This window comes from Notothenia rossii (genome assembly GCF_949606895.1).
Source record: "Notothenia rossii genome assembly, chromosome: 3".
In the NCBI taxonomy this organism is placed as follows: Eukaryota; Metazoa; Chordata; class Actinopteri; order Perciformes; family Nototheniidae; genus Notothenia; species Notothenia rossii.
The window spans coordinates 38,701,867-38,727,193 of NC_136901.1; the positions used below are offsets into that span (position 1 = coordinate 38,701,867).

At 42.0% G+C, this 25,327-nt stretch overlaps 1 protein-coding gene across 2 annotated transcripts in view; it reads right to left on the reverse strand.

Annotated features, from left to right (window-relative positions):
• shroom4 (shroom family member 4) overlaps positions 1–25,327 on the reverse strand; it is an 80,544-nt gene that overhangs the window by 25,765 nt on the left and 29,452 nt on the right. The window contains exons 3-4 of one of the 2 annotated variants that reach the window (XM_079672177.1): positions 22,588–22,739; positions 223–435 (exon numbers count right to left, since the gene is read on the reverse strand). In XM_079672177.1, coding sequence (XP_079528303.1) covers positions 223–435; positions 22,588–22,739 — 365 coding nt within the window. Of the gene's footprint in view, positions 1–222; positions 436–6,051; positions 6,390–22,587; positions 22,740–25,327 lie in introns of those variants that run through there. The other variant, XM_079672178.1, reaches the window with a different exon arrangement.

Below are 25,327 nucleotides of genomic sequence, written 5' to 3' on the forward strand. Positions count from 1 at the left end.
ACACTTTCTGATTCAAATAGTTATTTCACTCTAATTGAGTTTAAAGTAATTATTCACAACATGATGTAACCCTTCATCACATTAAGCCTTGATCAACAAACGACCTTGTATTTTATTATATATGTTGCATTGTTGGAGGAGCTCAGGTCAGAAGCCATTTCTACACCGTAGCTTTGTGCATATGAAAATAAAAACCTTTGAATCTTTGAATTGACTGCTCACCTGTTGTCGGTGGAGTGCCAGGGTAGTGTGAAGGGGCCGGGGTGGAGCTGCATGGCAGACAGAGGGGGAGGAGGGGGGAGAGGAGGGGAGTCTGTGGGGGGGAGGCAGGGTTGAGGAGGAGGAGGTGATGGAGGAGGAGGAGGGGGAGGGAGGGGTAACTCCGAAAGCTTCGTCAGGTGCCAGGAAGGCGGCCGGATAACGGGAACGCTGCGCCTAAAGGATGAGGAGAGGGAGAAAATCAGGTGAGGAACGATGGTGACGACAAACCGTTGTTACGTACAGGAAGTCCTCTTTATCTCTCGTCATCGCATTTAGCCAAAATAACTTGAGGTTTATTCAGTAGTGGTGAAAAGAGGTTGAACGAGAGGAAGTTACAGAATGGAAAAAGGTGCCCGTTAAGCAGCAATAATGACACAATAATGGTCACAAATGTTAGAAACGTTTTGAATTTATTAGGTGAACTTTGCTTAAACTAATACAGCAGCCCTGCAATAACTCCTGCCTTCATGAGGTTTATTATTGTGTATTTAAGAGACGAAATAACTCAATTATATAGTCATTTCGGGAAGCTGTAAATTAGCTTTATTACTGATAGGTGTTTGTTTTTGTTACCCTCATTGCTATAAACGTGCTAGACGGTATATATGACAGTCTGGATGTTTGTAGGAGTTTTTGTTTCTTAAATGTAGTTGCTTATACTTATGGGCTTCGGACAACATTTAGAGATGATTTGTTGCATCTTTTGCATTAACGACCAGACATTTGGTTTGGAGGTCATTATAACCGTCACTGGAGATGAACAGTCTGCTGGCACTGATAACTATTGACTGATGTATATTAACATAAGTAACCTTGAGATTTGAACCAAGCACACATAAGCTACTTTGTTATTTATATATATATATAAAAATGTCCAATATATAAATGGAGGTTGTCATCTTTTTCCCATGACACCCACTCTTATTTCCTTTTAATACACTACGCCACTTTTTCCATTCGGCAACTTCCTCTTGTCCAACCACGACTGAATAAACATACATCTTTTGGGGGGGGTTAAATGCAATGACTTATCCAGGAAAGAAGGTTAAGAAGACATCCTTATTTGCAACCACAGTAGAACTTGTCTCACATGAAACCTAGAGCTACACAGCAGGGGTTTTGTTGCCAACCCAAATCCTGTGGAAACATCGTCTTCAACATTTGTTTGGACTTCTGTTGGGGTGCCATTAAAAACTCATCCAACATGTACAGTAACTTCTCCAGTTTGATCCAAAAGCCAGACATTCCTGGGTATCCCATGATATTCACTAATTCCCTTTACACACACTTCCGGTACCATATGAGAGCAAAGATTCAACTCAACCCCCTGCAAAGCCCTGCGAGCTTTAAACAAAGATAGTCAGGTATAAATGTGTCTGAATGATCCATGATGCGTTTCAGATTATTACCAGTTGGGAAAACTGCTGCTGGAGGGAATTAGCTAAATGACAGCAGTTGACTTGACATAACTCAAAGTTGACGTTCACTGACTAGACACTTGACTTGGACAAATAAGCAGTTGAGATTCACTGAAACTCAAACTTGATTTAGTCTTGTGTTGACTGACTTAAAACGGCTCCTAATTTACTTGAACTTGTCTTGAAATACTTGCGTCTTGACTCGGACATAAGTTCATATTTGACAACATTTGAATTTGACTCTGACTTGTCGTGTTTATCTTGAGATTTAAGAAGATTTGACACACAACTAAGGTCACACCAGGCTTTCCTAGGACTCTTACTTGATATTGACTTGAATCAATCTACGTAAAATGCAACACGTTTTGAAATTGAAATGGACTTGTTTTGTTTGATTTGACACTTGACTAGTCTCCAAACATGACTAGAAAGGGACACTCTTGAGTACACTTGTAGACTTTAAACTTGACTAGACACATTCTTGACCAGGACTTGTTTCATTTGACTTTGGACTAGACATGGATTTGTCCGATTTGACTTCAGACTTTAATTGAACTAGTCTAGATTGACTTGCGTTTGACTTTATCTGTTGACTTGGACTTGAAAACAGCTCTTAAAACAGATACACAATCTGCATCGGCAAGAATGACAGAGGTCAATAAAGAGATGTGTTCCCGGCGACAGTCCTCTAAAAGAGTCTTTGGTTAAGATTCTCAAACTAAAAGTACATTGTAAGAAAAAAAACAATAATATCGGGCTATTCTGGGTATTTCTGAGAAACATTTGGAGGTGCAATTTTAGGAGAGGTATGCGGATCCTGGCACCGCGAGGGAAAGGAAAAGGACCATTTCTGAGTATTATTGTTTATGATAAAGCAGGAGCTCGGGAACCATTTCCAAAATAAACACTCAAGTTTCCTGGTCCTTGCTCTTTGAGAGGGATTTCAATCTGAGCCCAATGATTGTTCGACAATGTCCTTAAATTATTCCCTGAGAAAGTTTATGTTAAGCCTGTGTGTGTGTGTGTGTGTGTGTGTGTGTGTGTGTGTGTGTGTGTGTGTGTGTGTGTGTGTGTGTGTGTGTGTGTGTGTGTGTGTGTGTGTGTGTGTGTGTGTGTGTTTATGACTGTATGTGTGTGTGCGGTAATATGTGTGGGAACTGTCCAAACTCCACTAGACAAAATACCACTATCGAATCCAACCACCTCCTCCTTTCTCGAAGTTTCAGAGATTGATGGGCCGGGAGAATCAAAACAAACTATGGGACGCCAGAGAGACATGGAGAATGTACGATAACGACAAAAAAAAAGGCTGACAAATGTGCAACTTAAGAACATAGAAAAGCTACTGTAAGGGTCTGTAGCCTTGCAGGGGAGAGGGGGGAACGTTCTTCCAAAACCACAAAACCAATCGCTGTTTTTCCACAGCAGTGCCTGAGGGGGGGTCGGCCGTCACGTAACCCCGGAGATTTGGGGATTTACAGCGAGAGGAACGGCATCATCTACATGGAAACAAAGCTGTGCTGTTGAAAATCTGATATATCAATGCTGTTTTTGTTACGAACAAGCAGTTATTGGTATTTTTGTACTGTTTTAATGGTACGTCAACACTTGTTCTACCATAGAAATGTGTAGAGGTTTTATTGAATAACCTTTGCAATGAGAAAGGACATGTATTGATCCCATTGAGGATGATTTGCAGACCAAAAGATATTCATCCAGGTAAGATATTAATGTTCTTAAAACCTATTGTTTCCACGCTTCAATGCGTAAAAACTGCATTTAGAAATATGGAGTCTTTGAAATACTGTAGCAACAAAGATCAAATGTGTCAATCAAACTATACAAAATACAGTTGAAATGGTGTTTCTTCAGAAATGTAAAAACAGACAACGTTTGAGACAAATTCAGAGCTTCAGCGTCATTTGTGGAGAATCCTTTTGTGAATAATAAGTAGTTTGGTCATTGTCACAATAAATGAAAAATTCTCATCAGAAGTTCAGTGCAGTGCCATTAAATGCAGATAAGCATCCACCATGAAAAGGATGCACGGTGAAGTTGTACTTATCTTGAAGACTTAAGTCAAACATTTACTGCTAAAAAGTCTTTCTTGATAGGTAGAGTGTAAAGCCTTTGTGATGGCTCCATAAAGTCTGTGGCTCTTTTCTTTATTGGACACAGGAAACATCCCAAAGAACTGCTGTCCCTTTGAGGAACCAAGGCCCTTATCAAAGTTGTTAATACAATAATCCACAGAAATCCCTTCCTTTCCTGTTTCTTACTCTGTAACCCAGTGGACTACCTGTCTCAGCGAGGGCCGAATCGAGAGGCGAAGTCCCGCCCATCTACTTCCGCCCCACGGGACCTTATTTCGGGAAAATTATGTATTGAAGTCAATGGAGAGAGAAAACGTATCTTTCGATCCCGTTTGAATTGTGCCACGAATTACACATATGATGTTTATCAATCTTAAAAAATTATTTCCATGTCAAAAAAGTCAGTTTGTCGTAAAACTGTTGAAATATAAGACTATGAAAAATACGCAACTAGAAAGACTACAAATCCCAGAATCCCGGTCCCGCATGCTGGCTCTTACGGAACCGACTAACTCCCCTTGTGTGTATGTACAGCTCTCAACATGCCCAGACTTGGAGTGATTTTCACCTCTTTTAATACTTTTCGCCTCATTCTGAAAGAAAGAAGTGAAATGTGCCAACGTGACAGCTGTCTTGGTGTGTGGTGCGAGATGGGAGATGTAGTTCATTGAGCGGTTTCACACCCAAAAAAGTGTTACTTCACACTTTTACGAGACATTTTTATTTTTTGACTTGCAAAATTATCTTTTAAATTGAAAAACCTCATATGTGTAATTCGTGGCACAATTCAAACGGGATCAAAAGATAATCTTTCTCTCTCCATTGACTTCAATGCATAATTTTCCCGAAATAAGGTCCCATGGAGGTTCCCTGGAAAGGGAGGGACTTCACCTCTCTATAGGATTCACATGAATTTATACAATTTTTCAAATGACAGAAAGTGAGAGACAGCCTGTCCTTGACGTAGAAAAATCCTAACCCTAACCACAAACCAGGAAATCCAATCAGGTTGAAAGACATGGGAAAAGTCTATTAATAAATGTATTCTCACGGTTTTTCGTTTCAACTTAAACTGATAAAGTTGATAAGCAAAACAGACTGTAATGGTGCTTGAAACAGGAGAAACAGAAGAGGCAAACAAAGGACACAAATGACAAGAAAGAAAGCAGTCAAAGGCTGAGAAATTATGTATTCTCCGTGTTGCAGCTCTGAATGAGCCTCTATGAAAGGATCTGCTGGAATGTCCCACTTAATGGTCAGAAACTGCAACAGCTGACTGATACCGCAAAGGTCAACACGCATAATCTGAGACACACACACACACACACACACACACACATACACAGTCTCAATACAGCACAGAACGAATGGCAGACAGGCAGCCAGACAAATAGATTTGGACTCAGTCACACTGATAAGGACGGAAAACTGTTGCAAAAACATGACTTCCAGGGCAGAGGACAGACTCGGGAACAATGCGGGGATTATTCAAAGTGTCTAAGTAAGATGAGGAAGAGTTTTTGTTTGATTTGGGAACAACTAACCCTAACGGAGAAGATGGCACACTATGCGCCAAAAGACAAAAGCTGCAAATTTCAGATTGTCTGTCATGTAAGAAAATAAAATAAAGTTCCTCTCCTTTTAAAGACCAGGTACGACACTTGTGCTTTTCAATTTGAGTTTTTATCTTACTAGTCTCTTGTATTGTGTTTACGTCAGGAGAGTTTTTCAGTCTGTGGCTTCTGATCTGGTTTCATTGTCTCACGTTTTACATTTGTTTCATGTCCTGTCTGTTTTTCCTGTATTTATGCTATGTTGGTGCACTTTTTAAATGTGCTATAGAAATATAAAAAAAAAAATTAAAAAAAAAAGAAGAAATCAAATGGATTGGATTGGAAAGAGATTATATCAATACTAAATGGATGTAGAGCTTCAGCAAAAAGCTACCTGACTTCGTATGTGCTGTCAAACTGATACCAGCATCACTGATAGCCCTTAAAGAGGTGACCGTCTGCATGAAAACACGCCAAGACGATAACACGGACTAACCAAAAATCCTTAGTTTCCCGAGAATAAATAACTTCTTCTTGCGCTTTTTAAGTCTGCTGAGGTGAGAGGATCAGGTTGGAGAAAGACTCGGAACAAGGCAGGGATTATTCAAAGTTTGATTTGTGAAACGACAAACCCTACCGGAGAAGATAGAAGCATATCAAGACAATAAAGTCACACTCCTTTTAAAGAGATGATATCAACGATGTGAAGATTCAGCAAAGACTTACGTGACTTCGTAAGTGCTGTCAAGCTGATCCAAGTTCACGTCCTAGCATCACTGATACCCTGAGGTGACCGTCGGCACGGAAACACGCCAACACAATAACACGGACTAATCTAAATCCTTCGTTGTCCTGGGAGTAAATCGCTTCTTCTTAGTCTGTTGAGGTGAGAGGAATCAGGTGGACATCTGAGAGTCTGTATAAAGCGTCCGGGGGCTGATGTCCATCTGAAGAAGTGAAGCCGATAACAACTTCTGACCAAGAGGGGAAAACCAAGCGACGATGCTCACATCCCCTCTCCCTCCTCTTCCTCCTCCCTCGACCCTCTCGCTGGAAGACAAAACATGGCTATTGCTCGATCCTGCACTCTCCACATTTCTCTCTCTCTCTCTCCTTCTCTCTCTCTCTCTCCCTGCCTCTCTCCCCCCCTCTCAGGCAGGATGTGTGATTCAGTGGGAGAGGAAGTATTGTGCAGGGCAGATAAAGTGGTGCACGGCTGCTAAAATAATACCCAGAGTTCCACACTGTTATTGTTTGACGGGAGGGAAAAATGCAGAGGTACTTCCTCCTCCTACTGTGTGTGTGTGTGTGTGTGTGTGTGTGTGTGTGTGTGTGTGTGTGTGTGTGTGTGTGTGTGTGTGTGTGTGTGTGTGTGTGTGTGTGTGTGTGTGTGTGTGTGTGTGTGTGTGTGTGTGTGTGTGTGTGTGTGTGTGTGTTTGCAGAGCATGAATAAGAGATCGAACGAGCAAAGAAAGCAGAGATTGTTTTTGGACAGACAGGGGGGCTTTTTTTCACGATGGTCGAGACATGAGAGAAACAAAGTGTGGTGAAAGAAGGGGAATGTCGGAGATGAGGGGGGTGGGTCGAAAGTCTGAGGACTCATTTTAGACATAAAGCAATAACTGGAGGTGATGGATGAACAGGAGAGGACACTTTTATCACTCTCCTTATCGCTGGGATTTATTTATTTAGGCGTGTTACAGGAATGTTATTAAAGGAATTATAGCGTCGACTATTACAACTGCTGATAAGGACCATTGTTTTCTGGGTAATGAAAACTTATCGTGGGAATTAAATACAACACAAGTCCCGCAACCTTTTGTATAATTAGACATTTTACAACTTTGTCCTGTCAGCTTATAAGAACAATAATAATAAAATCATAAATTAATTTCACCCAAATGTCAAGAATTTGAACGTGGCTTTAAAGAAAATGTATTCTAAAAAAACACTGTGCTTTATTTGTGTGCGTTTTAAAAACTAGCTAAAACAAGAAATAACAACAATGGGTTATAACTCTGGTATTGGCTTATTTTTTAATTTAATAATTTCCTCCATAACATGTGAACCGGAGAGCAGCAAATCCTCTCTTGTTTTGCCGGACACACGACTGAAACAGTAAACACCTGTCAACTGATTCATTGTTCACTTGAATAATAACTCCAACAACTGGCCTGCCAACCTCTAAAGATGTTTTAGTAAGAAATTGCAATATAAAACTTGGGTGAAAGGACCCGTTCTTACCAAATATACATGTACCTTGTAATCCTGCCACATGCATACACAAACTACCACTTAAAGCCTAATAATAATTAAAACGTTAAATTAAACCTTTTCACTATCTTTGGCTAAAACATGAATGGTAATCATACATTTACGCAGCTTAGCATTCAGTGTTGGAGTATGACCACCTCGTGGATGTAGTGTTGATTATCTACAGCTGACATAGTGTCCATGTGAGTCTTTCTCCTCTCCAGACCAGACTTGAACCTCTCAGAGCAAACACGGGGAGGTGTGAGCGTCCCACATTAACTCTGTTGAAGTTTAACCAACCTCACAACAGCACACACTTAATAACCCAAGACCCTCAGCGGGCTTCAAAGGATTTCCTGGAGACTTGTATCTCCAGCAGACTCCACCGAGATCTGTGTGTGTGTGAGAATGTGTGTGAGAGAGTTATATACATGCATGGGAGCAAATTCCTTACATTCCCAGTGTTTCCTTCAGAAGGGTGAAGGGTTAACTATGCTAGAAATACTAAACAACCTCACCCCCCCTCCCCTGTCTCTTTGTCTTCGCCTGCAATCAGCCTCTATTTGTTTGCTTTATATGTGTGTGTGTGTGTGTGTGTGTGTGTGTGTGTGTGTGTCCCAGTTTGTTTGCCTACCTTATAGACCTTCATCACCCTTGATTATGGATTTTTGCATGACCCACACACACACACTTGTAGACATGCTTTTGTTCATACACACGCACCTGTACACACACACACACACACACACACACACACACACACACACACACACACACACACACACACACACACACACACACACACACACACACACACACACACACACACACACACACACACACACACACACACACACACACACACACACACACACACACACACACACACACACACACACACACACACACAGTTTTTGACATACCAGGTAATCAGTACAGTGAGACTAGGCTCATACCAGCGGTCGATGGCAGGAAGGGTGAAGTCCACTTGCATCTGCAGCACAATGTGCTGTTTGTTACTGCTGTGTGTGTGTGTGTGTGTGTGTGTGTGTGTGTGTGTGTGTGTGTGTGTGTGTGTGTGTGTGTGTGTGTGTGTGTGTGTGTGTGTGTGTGTGTGTGTGTGTGTGTGTGTGTGTGTCTAATCAGTGCTCGTCCTCTAAGTATTTCATCCAAGAAAATCAAGAAAATATGTTTTTTTTTAAGCTATGTTCCAAAAAACTTGGATGAAAATGAGATAATGTCCCATCAGTGGAGTGACGTGGAAGAGACAGCATGAATATATTTCTTCATTAACTGATTACTGGTGTTTTATAAGGAATGTTTTGACACTAAATTGTACGATAAAAGTAGTTGATAGAAGTCATTTCAAGTGTTAAACACGGCAGGAAGTCAGAGTCAGTTGATGTTTCAGTTAAAAGCAAAGAACAACGTGAGGCGTATTTCAAATAAATGGATTAAGCTGTGACGAGTTCCTCTGCATCACCTACTGACCACAACTAATTAATACTTCCTGTTTCAATAAAGACGTTCTGCTTTGGTGCAGCAGACCTCTCCGGATAATAATGATACGTTCGAGTGCATGTTGAACAAATGATTTGGGCTTTGCTCAGCGTAGATCTTTGTGGTAAAAACACTGTTGCTACGGTTACCTCAAAGTGGAAATCATTTGAACAACAAAGTCAGTGTAGAACCGTTTTACAACTGTCATGTGAACATAGCTTGAGTCTATCTCCTTCTGGATCCACCGATTTGCTCGTTAAATCGTAATCTCATTTTGAATTTGAGATCCAACAAAAAAAATGTATAAGCGATTTATAAACCGTCACTCGGTCCAAATTCAATTTATTTGACTTAATTACGTTTCTTTTTAAGACAAAATCAAAACACGTGGGGTCTGGTGACGTGTGAGGAGAATTGAAAACTGTCTACGGACTAAATAATCAATAACGAGCGAGATCACAGGGTCAATGGAATATCCTCTCCTAATGTTCCTCTTCCATAACACAGAACCATCTTTTTAACATGTGTGTGTGTCCAAGCTGGCCTTCAGGAATTTAGGTTCGACTGAGACGACCACTCAGGGTGTGTGTGTGTGTGTGTGTGTGTGTGTGTGTGTGTGTGTGTGTGTGTGTGTGTGTGTGTGTGTGTGTGTGTGTGTGTGTGTGTGTGTGTGTAGTCCAGTGTCATGTATCACGGAGTCGCAGTTTAATGAGCCAGTTAATAAAATCCAGGCCAGAGGAGACAGATAAACTTAAGCAGACCACACGCAGAGAGGACAGAAAAGCTGGCTCGCACACACACACACACACACACACACACACACACACACACACACACACACACACACACACACACACACACACACACACACACACACACACACACACACACACACACACACACACACACACACACACAGTGGCTGTGAGGGAGTGTGGTCGTCTTTCAACCAGAAGGTTGTGGGTTCGATCCCAGCCCATGCAGTCAACATGTCGATGTATCCTTGGGCAAGATACTTAACCCTGAGTTGCTCCCGATGGCATGGCCAACGGTGTGTGAATGTGTGTGAATGTTAGGTCCTAGAGTAAGGTACACTGCTCTGTATGAATGGGTGTGAATGGGTGAATGACATGTAGTATGTAAAAGCGCTTTGAGGGGTCTTAAAGACTGGATAAAGCGCTATATAAGTACAGTCCATTTACCATTTACACACACACACACAACTGATTAATTTCTGGTCTAAGAAGGTCAGAAAATAAAAAAAATAATGACCGACAGAAGTCCCACAGCCAAGGCACTTCTAGATTGAACATGTTTTTGTGGTTGACGAAAGAAAAAGAAAAGATGGACATTTTTCTCAGAAGTTTTTCTTTTAAACCACTATTTCTGCTGATCCTGCTAAAGGGCACACATTTTCATTTTGCGTCACAACCAAAATCATCTACAGTCACATGACCCTAATCAAACCCAGTATACTTTATATATAACACTATATATATACATGTGTGTGTGTGTGTGTGTGTGTGTGTGTGTGTGTGTGTGTGTGTGTGTGTGTGTGTGTGTGTGTGTGTGTGTGTGAGAGGAAGAGGTATTCAGGAATGGCAGGAATGTGTATTGTTCAGATCGGGAAGGAGTGATGGGGGGGGCATTGTGTTTCATGGTTCTTGGCACCGCAGACCTCAGTCTCCAGGGACCCTGTGGTACAAAAATTCAAACAACGGGATGTGTGTGTGAGTGTGTGTGTGTGTGTGTGTGTGTGTGTGTGTGTGTATGTGTGTGTGTGTGTGTGTGTGTGTGTGTGTGTGTGTGTGTGTGTGTTTTGTCTGATACAAGTAAGACAAACAAAACTCGCCGTGTTGACAGAGGATGAACTCGTCCAGGAAAAAGATGAAAACAAATGTTTCAAATGAACAAGAACAAACAAACAGCGACACAGCGACAGTGAAACAGAGAGAGAGAGGAGAGCCAGAGAATAAATAACATACAGCTTAGTTTGGGCTGCATATTAAACAAATGAGACAAACACCCAGACATGATGGGAACAGATCTTGTTTATGTTTGAAAAATGTCAAAACTGGGGCTGATTCGATATCATAACAAAACCGTATTCTGTTTAGCTGATCTGGAGGAACATCCAAGACAAATATCAACAAAAAAGGGAAAACTTGTTTGGATGTTGGAGCGATTTTCACGTTTGAGAGAATTGCATTACTTTTTGGACGAAAGCTTTTCTCTAAGGATGCTCCGACCGATCGGCCGATATACTCACTCTCTGCCGATCGATCGGTGCTCTCTAAAAATAGTGATCGCGAGAGCCGATCACATGACGTAAAATACATGACACTTTTCTCTGTGCGCGGCAAAAGAAGCTCGCCAAAATGGCTTCACCGGTCTGGCAGGATTTTAAGGTGTCCGAAAATAGCGGTATGCAACGTGTGTGAAGCAGAAATCCTGCAGCTCCGCCCGCTGTGACGGACCGGTGAGCGAAACACACACTAAGAGTTAGACCTAACACACTTAGCTATCTGATCTACCTCTGGAACAAGCTAAACTAGTTATACATATATTTATTCTTCACTGTGGGGTCACTCATTACTGGATCAGTGAGCTGCATGAGATAATGACAGGCTGTCAGGAGAGAGAGAGAGCGAGAGGGAGAGAGAGAGCGAGCGAGCGAGAGAGAGCGAGAGAGCGAGCGAGAGAGACAGAGAGAGAGAGAGAGAGCGAGCGAGACAGAGAGAGAGAGCGAGAGAGAGAGAGAGAGAGAGAGCGAGCGAGAGAGCGAGCGAGACAGAGAGAGCGAGCGAGCGTGAGAGAGAGAGCGAGCGTGAGAGAGCGAGAGAGAGAGAGCGAGAGAGAGAGCCAGAGAGAGAGCGAAAGAGAGAGCGAGACAGAGAGAGAGAGCGAGCGAGCGAGAGAGAGCGAGAGAGCGAGCGAGCGAGAGAGAGAGAGAGATTTCTTCTGTGTTATTATTCAAAGTTAATGTAAACTTGAATAATGTACTTCATTTGAATGTAATAATTATGTTGGTAACTGAGTTTTAAACATCACTTTAAATGGAAGATCCCATAGGCCCCGCCCACCCTATGATCGGCTCCAAAATTGGCGATCGGAGCATCCATAGTTTTCTCATTTGCAGCACATTTGGGATTTGAATGTGAAATCAAAGTATCTTATAGTTAAAAAGTACAATATTTCCCAATGTCACACTTCTGTACTTCACATGGGAGTACTCAACTAAATTGCTTTGTACTTAGGTATTTACAATAGGAATTTACTTACTTTAAAAGCAAGCAGTCTTACAATAACTGTGCCAGAAAGAATTACATTCTAAAACAGGCAAATAAGGACTTTAAAAAATCATATTTAACCAAAAAATAAGCACTAATCTACCCAGAATTTGGTGCCAGCTTTCTATCAATGTTTAATATTTTGTGTTAAGGACACATATTGGTCACAACCAAGAAAGCATGGAGATGATTTTGGGACTTTTGTGATGAACAACTTAAACGAATCACTGCTTATCTAACAGGACATTTTATTCCACGAATGTATCAACTATTTTCGTCTCAATGTCACAATAAATAAACGATAAATCAACAAGCAATTAGTGTTATTGTTTCCTGCAGTAAGCACTGTTTGGGTAACCCGTCACAACATGTCTCTAAATCTTTCCTTTCTAACTCACTTTCCCCGTTTCCATATAAATAAATGTTTAGTCAGTGAGCAGCGGGGATACAAGAGTGAGCTCAGATGAACGAGCTGTGTCATAAAGTTGACTGTTTACGCAGACAAAACATCCACATGATGCCAGGCCCTCTCATTATCGTTATAATCTCCTTATGCTCACCGTACCACGTAAATCTCTGCTGATCTGTAATCTGACAGACTTTCTTTACAAACTCTTGTTTTGATCTGCTTCTGAATCTGAGAGAAAGTCCAAAGTGGGATTGCTACCGTTTGTAGAAAGTGACTTAGTACGATTGATATCATTAAAAAAAAAATGTAGTGCCAATTTTTAGACCTAAATCCATCACAAGGGTGTCATAGGGAGGTGTGTGGCGCAGTGGGTTGTGCGTTGGAGTTCTGATCAGGTTCAAACCCCACTGCAGTCAGCATGTCGTTGTGTCCCTGCAAGACACTTCACCCAAAATTGCTCCTGTGGGGATTGCCCACAGTCGCTTTGAATAAAAACGTCGAACAAGTAACATGTCATTTTGAGTAATTTCCTTTATACCGCATCTCAAACAGAAGGAGACATAAATAAGACTGGCACAACCAGACAAAGAGAAATACACATTTTATCGTAAATTATATTAGTGATCGTGACAGATTGACCTGACTCCATTGTAGCACGTTCACAATGCTGTCTTGTGTCTGAATCCTTTCTCATGAAATAATTTAGGAGGTTTGTGACCTTGATATATTGGTGTTAGGTATAATAAATGTACTAAACAAGATTATCTGAGTTAGCATAATCTATGCTAGTATTTAAACTCAAGTCTAATAAACCGAAATCAAAAATCTGAAGAAAGATGTTCCATCAGCGCTTAAAGGAACGGTTTTAATGCAGAGTTAGATAAGGGAAATAATACAACTCTCGTGTCTGGATAGTTAACATGAAGCTGGAGCAAGCAGCCAGTTAGCTTAGCTTAGCATACAGACTGGAAACAGGGGAAAACTAGCCTGGTTTGGTCCTAAGGAAAATAAAATCAATCAACGAGCGACTCTAAAGCTCGCTGATTAACCCAACTGATCTTGTTTGTGTTAAAACTATAATGCACACCGCATACACCTGCATGCAAAGAGCTACTTCCTGTTCCATTAGTGGCTGTACAAATACTGAAAGCTGCGTCTATTCACACAAATTAAGCCCAAGCTGGACAGGAAGTACAGCGAGGGGAAACAGGAAATGATGCTAAAGCTGCGGAATGTCCTCCTGCCTCTTCCCTGGCTGCCCACTGAGAGAGACACACACACACACACACACACACACACACACACACACACACACACACACACACACACACACACACACACACACACACACACACACACACACACACACACACACACACACACACACACACACACACACACACACACACACACACACACACACACACACACACACACACACACACACACACCTAATGAGTCCCCACACCTGACTGTAAACATATGTAGGTCCCCACAAGGATAGTAATGCTAGGACACACACACACACACACACACACACACACACACACACACACACACACACACACACACACACACACACACACACACACACACACACACACACACACACACACACACACACACACACACACACACACACACACACACACACACACACACACACACACACACACACACACAGATCTAACAAAAGGTCGGGGAAAACAGGAAGTACTATAGAAGAAACATTTCCAGGTCAAGCTAACAAAACATCCCCAAACATTCTTTCCCTTCCAGAAATATATTGGAAAAATCATCACTTAAAAAACACCCCGTAAAGATGTACAGAGACCAAAATACCTTCGCTGTTTCATTAAAAGAGGGCGGAGGTCACATACTTTTCGCAGTTCAGCAAAACAAATTTTTCTCAGTTACTTATGCAATATCTAAAGAGTAGAAAGGGAACAGTGCATACAGCAAAGTGACGTTATTTGGTTTCTGTGCAAAAATAACACGTTGTAAATGTCACATTCACAGCTCCACTGCACATTTTTTTGTATTAAATTACGTAATTTGCCTCATTTTATAACATAATTACATGCTTTCATATAATCATAATTTCCCTTTAGTCATATGGGAGTTTAATTCTCGACATATATCACTTTTATTGCTCCATAACATACGTTTCTACAAGTATTTTGTCTATAATGCGGTTTTCTTGTTTGCATGTTTTACGATTGAGGGCGTCTTAATTAGAAGGGAAATAAATCCAGAGTTAACGGCAGTGCGGGTCAGCCGGCTTGTTAAAATACCCATAAAGCATCACTGCTTGTATGGAAAACACGGACGTAACCCTCCACGTAACTTACGAGTAGGCTAGTAAATTCCTGCGGTTCGCCAAATGTAGCTTTCAGACGTGCCCTTCTTTTGAGTAAACAATGCAGCTCTACATTGAATATATTTGTATTTAAAGAATGAAAAATGAAGTGAAGGATGCTGGGAAAACTAAGACACTTAAAGTAAATGCCAGAGCGTGGCTGCATCTCACTTCGGTTAAATGGATTCCTTGCGTCCCTCACTTGCGTCGTTGCCCTGCGACTAGTCCCTCCCACCAGGGAAGCGTGGAGAGACGCGAGGAAACCACGAGAAGCAGGGAAATTAGTTTTAAGAGCAGTCGTCCGGAGCGTCACGTGAAGCGACGGACGTTTGTGGTGACGCCGCACAGCTGATCGTCTGACAGCAGCCAGATCAGTGCATGCGCTGCATCGTCCAATCAGTGAGCGATACACAGTAAGGGGGCGGGGCCGAGTGTCTGAGGATTTCACCGGAGGATGGTCTGGTAGTTCCTCGATCCTCGGTCCTCCGGCACAAATAAGGCCACTGGGACGCTACTCAAGATGGCGCAGACTAATCAACTTCCGGTGATACCGAGCCCGAGGAGCGAGGAAATGAAAAATAACCGAAGTGAGACGCACCCCATGAAAAGGTTTGGACAAGAGTTGAAGAAAAAGTCAAAACGACATACGAATCAAATGCTTTTCATTTCAACTCCTTATTAACGTAATGGAAAGCTGTCAAACACAAAACCGTATATAAATCCAAAAAAAGACTTCATATCAAAGCGCACAAAAGCCCCATTTTCCAACGTTAAAGTCGAGCAAATCACCGTCGCTCCACGCCAACAGCACATTTCCTTCCTGACATCATATATCATTAAATCCTCCATGAACATTTTCCTTGCTTTGCTCCTTCAAATAAAAATAAAAAAGCCCAATGTATTCACGAATGCTCTTGACTGCACAAGGGGAACCCAAGTGAGTCATTTCCTGACGTTTCCAAGACAAGCACACGTAGCCGAGTCTCCATCTGAGTTCAGGTTAAGTGACTTTTAATTGAGCTTAGAATAACACAGGAGGCACACACAGGCACTTCTCACACTTACTAAAACACATGAACTCGTGGGCACGCACATAGAACAACATATTAGGGGGAGAGACTACAGCTTGGCAGACATGTCCACATCTGGTTGGCAGGCGGACGTCTTTTTGAGACCAGGTGGGGAAGAAAGAGGGCACCGAAGGAAAGGAGCGGGGCTAAGAGAACCAACATCCAATAATACGCAATATGATGGTCTACCGAAGTCATTTAAAGGCAGTCTGTCTTTGTTGTTGCTTACGTGATTAAGCAAAGCAACAACAAATAGATAGGAAAAGGAAAACAACCATAATCGCTGTTTTCGCGAAACAAGTGGATTTATTCAAAATGTCCTCAATTTAAGTGACACTTTTTTTTTTAATGTAAAACGTTATGAAATGTGTTTGAAGCTCACTGGTAAATGAACAATTTGCTGTTTTCACGTAACAAGTGGATCTTTCCCAAAATGTCATTTTTTAAGGTGTAACAAGGACACTTTTAGATAAATGGTAAAAACATCGAGATAGAACGGAAATGTATGATATTGGTTTGTAACTAGCTCCCAAACGTACACAATCATGTTTAAAAGGCTACACTTCCTTCACTCTTGTGTTTACCGTTTGTTTCCAAAGTGGCCAAAACTCAACTGACGTAAGACAAAAATCATCAAAACCATCCACACACACATACGCAGAAGTTATTCAAAAGTGCACAAATGTCTAAACTGTGGCGGCTAATAGTTTCATTTCCTGTTTCTGCAAATCAAGCCAAACTCTCCTGCTGCTGTTACTTGACTTTGTAGGACTGGAAGAGCATGGATACCAATGTTGACATCATAAGGATGTGTTTGGCTTAACTGTCTTGATTAAAACGTAAGTCAACTGCTGAGAAGTTGTTTTAGGAATAACTGACGATCAAAATGCACTTTATTTTGTGGTAATGCTGTTTCTAAAGAAATCTTTTTGGTGAGTTTTTTTGCCACCGATTCGCTCATTTCAGCGTCCGTCAAACAAACCAGGCTGTGTTTTTTCTGCACTATTAATAAAGAGTAACCCACAAAGTCAGGAAAAGACAAATCCATTCACATGCCATCACGGCACCAACAGTCCCCTTGTGTTATTAAAGAGGTGCTAACAAGTGTTGGCTTCTGACTAAAGGCCCTTTTCCACTGTTAAAACTACACAAGGGTGCATTTCATCATCCCTCAGCAACCAGCGTCTGTGTGTGCGTGTGCGTGTGCGTGTGCGTGTGTGTGTGTGTGTGTGTTTCCATGTTCCTACAGTAATGACCGTAGGCTGGCAGAGGCTGCGACGTGATTGGCAGAGGTCCAAGTACAACGTTGTCCCACCCTAAAAACTGCAGCCGTGAGTGGCTATTAGTGTCAGTCACCTGTCAATCAAAGTTAGTTTGATTCACATGTGGGTTGGCAGTGGTAAGAGGGGTCCTGCCAAAATAAAAACACCAAACACTCACACAAAAATGCAACGATTAAAGGTAATTATAATGATGGATGTCATATTTACAAGGGGTTCTTGTTTTAAGGCAGAATTTTCGTGTTTAATCTTGTTTTCATTTAAGTTTCAGAAATCTGTTATAAAAGTGGTGTTTTCAGTCTCTCTTAGTATCCATTCTATGTCTTTTAAAGGAAAAAGAAAACAATTATTCTGACAAAATAATCTGTATATCGACAAAAAAAACATAATCATTTTGTCCGAATTTAAAATCTAAACTGTTACTTTAAAATGTGGAGATCACATGGACACACACACACACACACACACACACACACACACACACACACACACACACACACACACACACACACACACACACACACACACACACACACACACACACACACACACACACACACACACACACACACACACACACACACACACACACACACACACACACACACACACACACACACACACAGTGGATTTAACTGGGTGGCATGCTCTTGACCAGATGCATTCCTTAAGCAATTTATGCGTGTCCATCTACGTGTGTGTGTGTGTGTGTGTGTGTGTGTGTGTGTGTGTGTGTGTGTGTGTGTGTGTGTGTGTGTGTGTGTGTGTGTGTGTGTGTGTGTGTGTGTGTGTGTGTGTTTGTGTGTGTGTGTGTGTGTGTGTGTGTGTGTGTGTGTGTGTGTGTGTGTGTGGACAAGGTGCATAAACAGAACGCTCTGAATGCTGAATGTGCTTTGAAGGCAGAAGAAGGCTCGTTGCTGCCAAACAGCTGTCTGAAACTAAAACACTTCTCCCAACAGTAACATCTACACACCAGCTTCAAATCTGAGTCCAGTTATAACTTCATGAAAGTATCAACATCAGAGAAGCTGAGAGAACTAACAAAATATATTGTTTTCCAACACTGTAAAGTAAAACATTACTTCAAACTGCAAACCCTTTTTGAGCATGTGCTGCATTACCACCTTCATCCACTAAGTGGCAACAACACAAGGTAGGAGAAGGGTCGAGAATTAATGAAAGATGGTTAAGTAGTAATTAAACAGACCAGTGTGTAGACAGACACAAGGAACTGTCCCACTTCACATCAGGCGGCTGCAAATGAACATTAAAGCTTCTCCTATTCTTATATGAAATGGATCAAATGAAGGTGGGCTTAAAGTGAAAAGAGAACACCTGAGTATGCACGTTTTTTTAAGTCATGTTCAGCTGTTTGATTGCTCCCACCTTTAGTGAGGTTAATGAGCTCCGATAAGCACATTTGCATACATTGAATGGCAATACATCTTTTTCCTGCAGATGCTAAAAATCAAGACTATTACTAAGTATTTGCACCCTTAAATCGTGCCAAATGTTGCAAATTAAATACTTTTCAGGTTTCCAAATGTCCAAAAGCTTCATGTTATTAAGACAAATAAAAAAGATCCTGTGTGAGGGTTTTCTAACCTTATTACATGGCTAAATTGAATACTCTATTCTGATTGATCAATTCTGAACACGTTGTTAATCCAGGACAGACAGACCGTTGTCAAGCACTTATTGACCGTTGTTAAGGACGCTCACATCTGCAAAAAGAAGTCCGTTCGATTTAACTGTGTACAGTTTGGCTGAAAAGCAAAGTGCATGCTGGGTGTTCTTTTACCCATATAATGACCGCCTCGCTGCATTACTTAACAAGGGGTTAGGAGGTGTATCATTGATCCTCTTGTTGACCCCTTTGATACAAAATGCTTCTCCTGATGAGTTCTCACACAAACACGATCCCAGACTTCCCCTCCTTCCCTTCTGACACCCGACGGTCAAAGGTCACCTCCTGTGAAACTCTGCCTTGATACGTGTTTGCACGACAGCCCGGCAGATTCCTCAGGACCAGGAAAAGTCCCTTCCTTCTCTTTCCTAACTCACCTTCCTTCCTGATTCAACGCCAAGAAATCTTGAGTATCGGTCAAAAGAGGAAATAACGCTCAAATATTCACTTTGAAGTCACGAGGAGAAAACAGGATTGCGTGCAGGTATCTCATCTGCGTGTCAACAACGTGTTAAAGGTCACCTATTACGCAAAATCCACTTCTCCATGTCTCTTCTACATCAACATGTGTCCCCTCTTCCTCATGTCTCTTCTACATCAACATGTGTCCCCTCTTCTCCATGTCTCTTCTACATCAACATGTGTCCCCTCTTCCTCATGTCTCTTCTACATCAACATGTGTCCCCTCTTCTCCATGTCTCTTCTTCATCAACATGTGTCCCCTCTTCTCCATGTCTCTTCTACATCAACATGTGTCCCCTCTTCTCCATGTCTCTCCTACATCAACATGTGTCCCCTCTTCTTCATGTCTCTTCTACATCAACATGTGTCCCCTCTTCTTCATGTCTCTTCTACATCAACATGTGTCCCCTCTTCTTCATGTCTCTTCTACATCAACATGTGTCCCCTCTTCTTCATCAACATGTGTCCCCTCTTCTCCATGTCTCTTCTACATCAACATGTGTCCCCTCTTCCTCATGTCTCTTCTACATCAACATGTGTCCCCTCTTCTTCATCAACATGTGTCCCCTCTTCTCCATGTCTCTTCTACATCAACATGTGTCCCCTCTTCTCCATGTCTCTCCTACATCAACATGTGTCCCCTCTTCTTCATGTCTCTTCTACATCAACATGTGTCCCCTCTTCTCCATGTCTCTTCTACATCAACATGTGTCCCCTCTTCTCCATGTCTCTTCTACATCAACATGTGTCCCCTCTTCTCCATGTCTCTTCTACATCAACATGTGTCCCCTCTTCTTCATGTCTCTTCTACATCAACATGTGTCCCCTCTTCTCCATGTCTCTTCTACATCAACATGTGTCCCCTCTTCTCCGTGTCTCTTCTACATCAACATGTGTCCCCTCTTCTTCATGTCTCTTCTACATCAACATGTGTCCCCTCTTCTTCATGTCTCTCCTACATCAACATGTGTCCCCTCTTCTCCATGTCTCTTCTACATCAACATGTGTCCCCTCTTCTTCATGTCTCTTCTACATCAACATGTGTCCCCTCTTCTCCGTGTCTCTTCTACATCAACATGTGTCCCCTCTTCTTCATGTCTCTTCTACATCAACATGTGTCCCCTCTTCTTCATGTCTCTCCTACATCAACATGTGTCCCCTCTTCTTCATGTCTCTTCTACATCAACATGTGTCCCCTCTTCTTCATGTCTCTTCTACATCAACATGTGTCCCCTCTTCTTCATGTCTCTTCTACATCAACATGTGTCCCCTCTTCTTCATCAACATGTGTCCCCTCTTCTCCATGTCTCTTCTACATCAACATGTGTCCCCTCTTCCTCATGTCTCTTCTACATCAACAAGTGTCCCCTCTTCTTCATCAACATGTGTCCCCTCTTCTCCATGTCTCTTCTACATCAACATGTGTCCCCTCTTCTCCATGTCTCTCCTACATCAACATGTGTCCCCTCTTCTTCATGTCTCTTCTACATCAACATGTGTACCCTCTTCTCCATGTCTCTTCTACATCAACATGTGTCCCCTCTTCTCCATGTCTCTTCTACATCAACATGTGTCCCCTCTTCTCCATGTCTCTTCTACATCAACATGTGTCCCCTCTTCTTCATGTCTCTTCTACATCAACATGTGTCCCCTCTTCTCCATGTCTCTTCTACATCAACATGTGTCCCCTCTTCTCCGTGTCTCTTCTACATCAACATGTGTCCCCTCTTCTTCATGTCTCTTCTACATCAACTTGTGTCCCCTCTTCTTCATGTCTCTCCTACATCAACATGTGTCCCCTCTTCTCCATGTCTCTTCTACATCAACATGTGTCCCCTCTTCTCCGTGTCTCTTCTACATCAACATGTGTCCCCTCTTCTTCATGTCTCTTCTACATCAACATGTGTCCCCTCTTGTTCATGTCTCTCCTACATCAACATGTGTCCCCTCTTCTTCATGTCTCTTCTACATCAACATGTGTCCCCTCTTCTTCATGTCTCTTCTACATCAACATGTGTCCCCTCTTCTTCATGTCTCTTCTACATCAACATGTGTCCCCTCTTCTCCATGTCTCTTCTACATCAACATGTGTCCCCTCTTCTTCATGTCTCTTCTACATCAACATGTGTCCCCTCTTCTTCATGTCTCTTCTACATCAACATGTGTCCCCTCTTCTCCATGTCCCTTCTACATCAACATGTGTCCCCTCTTCTTCATGTCCCTTCTACATCAACATGTGTCCCCTCTTCTTCATGTCTCTTCTACATCAACATGTGTCCCCTCTTCTTCATGTCTCTTCTACATCAACATGTGTCCCCTCTTCTCCATGTCCCTTCTACATCAACATGTGTCCCCTCTTCTTCATGTCTCTTCTACATCAACATGTGTCCCCTCTTCTTCATGTCCTTTCTACATCAACATGTGTCCCCTCTTCTTCATGTCTCTTCTACATCAACATGTGTCCCCTCTTCTCCATGTCTCTTCTACATCAACATGTGTCCCCTCTTCTTCATGTCTCTTCTACATCAACATGTGTCCCCTCTTCTTCATGTCCTCTTCTACATCAACATGTGTCCCCTCTTCTCCATGTCTCTTCTACATCAACATGTGTCCCCTCTTCTTCATGTCTCTTCTACATCAACATGTGTCCCCTCTTCTTCATGTCTCTTCTACATCAACGGAACAAAGATTCTCTCTCTTTTTGATCCATTTCTATAAAAACCTGTCTGAAAATGAGCTGATCAGATTTTGGCCACTTTATGATGTCATAACGATGTGTTGGCTTGAGTAACCATTAGCCAATCAGCAACCAAGGTAACCCCCACCCCCCCTTATCACCTGCATCTCCTCCTAGAGCACCATTGAGTTCTTTGTGATCTGTTTGGTGTTTGGAGCCAGACACTTCAGAGACATGTTTTGAATATATCCGTGGGATTGTTGTGGCGTGTTTACCTCCTGACTGCGAGCTTCAGGATGCGGTACGACCCCTTGATGAGGATCAATGCTTCCTGTCGGCTGCCGTAGAGAGCGGATCCATTAATGTTGATCAGCTCGTCGCCAACCTTCAGCTTCTCGCACAGCGCCACCTTCCCTCCGTCCTCGATCTGCACACAGAGGATTAGATGAGACACATTAATTACACGTCATTTAGCTGATGCGGTTATTTAAAAGCGACGTAAATCAATACCCTAGACATGCAAAGTATCCCAACCCGTGAGCCGCCTCCAAATCATTTGCAAAACATTCTTATTTGCGTGGAAACATTTTCATTATTAAGATTTTGTTCCTTTCTCTTTATCGATCCTCCTTAGCAACGGTCATTACAGTCCTTGACAACGGTCTGTTCTACTGGATTAACAACGTGTCACAAGTTCTGAATCGACCAATCAGAACTTTATTTAGCCTCAGTATTGTTTATGGCTGCATGAACATTTTTTTGATTCTTAAGTGGGCCCTGAGTTGCAAAATGTTGGGAACCGCTGCTCTAGACACTACGACGGGAGCAATTTTGGGTCAAGTATCTTGCGTAGGGGATCCAAATGTCATTCAAAGCACAAAAGGGAGTAGTCCAATATTCATATTGAAGGCTAATATGTGTTTAAGTACCATTTTGAATGACGTATTGTGAAGTCGCAAAGATATCCAGGCCTTCAAATCGTATTCTCCAGACTGAAAATGGTTGTAAGAATATGTTTGTTCTCAATGAGATAATTTAAATATACTGTAATGGTATTGGTAATGTGAATTGTGGTGCAGAATGCAAATGCGATATCAGTCACAATAATCAGACGTTGACCTTTTTTGAAAATCGTACAGCCCAAACTTGCCCAAAGACACTGGAATATGTTTACTGCAGAGTGGGAATTGAACCATTGACCCTTTTTTTGCACACAAAAAGAATAAAGGGATAAAAAGAGAGAAAGTTGGAAGTCAAACTGAAGCACATTCAGTGTAAAAGTCCCTGGATGATACTTCTGCCAAGCCGACTCCTTTAAAACCCATTTTTATTAGACTGTCTCTGTCCCCATGGCAACAGCGCCCTAACGAGCATCTCCAAAACAGCCGGTACCAAACATCCCACAGAAAGACATCACATTCCTGTGTAATGGACTCGGTGTCAGAGGGTCACGAAGTGGTGAAGGCTGTGTTTTAAAGCATTGCTGGGATGTTTCACAGCGTTCTGAAGGCGGAACATTGATGAGGGGGTTTGACTTCAGACATAAATCACATCAACACAGAGAGAGAGAGAGAGAGAGAGAGAGAGAGAGAGAGAGAGAGAGAGAGAGAGAGAGACTGACACAGAGAGAGAGAGAGAGAGAGAGAGAGAGAGAGACAGAGAGAGAGAGAGAGAGAGAGAGAGAGAGAGAAAGAAAGAGAGACAGACAGAGAGAAAGAGACAGAGAGAGAGAGACAGAGAGAGAGAGACAGAGAGAGAGAGAGAGAGAGAGAGAGAGAGGGAGAGAGAGAGAGACTAACACAGAGAGAGAGAGAGAGAGAGAGAGACTGACAGAGAGAGAGAGAGAGAGAGAGACAGAGAGAGAGACTGACACAGAGAGAGAGACTGACACAGAGAGAGAGAGAGAGAGAGAGAGACTGACACAGACAGAGAGAGAGAGAGAGAGAGAGAGAGAGAGAGACTCACACACACACACACACACACACACACACACACACACACACACACACACACACACACACACACACGTGTTGAAATGTAATTGTATCACTGTATATATATATCATCAATAATATGTAAAAATTTGAAATGTCTGTTAATGTTGTTAATTATTTTGTATTGTGATGCTTTGGCAACATTGTTTAATTTAACTTTCATGCCAATAAAGCCCTTTTGAATTGAATTGAATTGAGAGAGAGAGAGAAAGAAAGAGAGACAGACAGAGAGAGAGAGACAGAGAGAGAACACAAAACAACCGCAAGCATTACCCATCCAAAACGGTGACATCTGGAGAGAACATTTTGAAAGTTTGTACAAAGACATACCAATAAATCTAATGAATTCAGATCAATGTATTACAAAAGAGAAACTCCAAACATTAGAAGAAACAATTAAAGACAACCAAAACCCCCTTGATTTCCCAATGACTTGGGAAGAGTTGACCACACAGACACAATCTCTCCGGCCAAGGAAAGCTTGTGGCCCAGACAACATTAAAAACGAAATGCTCAGATGCAGCACCCCAGAGATGCAGGGTACAGTATTAAAGCTGTTCAATATCATATTGCAGTCAGGATGTTTTCCTGACATCTGGTGCAAAGGGCTCATTTCCCCCATTCATAAGAGTGGAGACAAATCAGACCCTAATAACTACCGTGGCATCTGTGTCAGCAGCTGTCTGGGGAAATTATTCTGTAGTATTCTAAATAAAAGAATACAAGATTTCCTTAACCGACAATCCATCTTGAGTCAAAATCAAATTGGCTTCCTTCCAAAACACCGCACCACCGACCATGTATATACCCTTCACACTTTAGTTAACAAACATGTACACCAAACAAAACATGGTAAGATATTCACTTGTTTCATTGATTTCAAAAAAGCTTTCGACTCTATTTGGCACGAAGGGCTCTATTATAGACTTCTACATTGTGGTATAGGGGGCAAAATGTACGATCTGGTTAAATCAATGTATTTAGGGAATAAGTGTGCTGTTAAAATTGGAGACAAACAAAC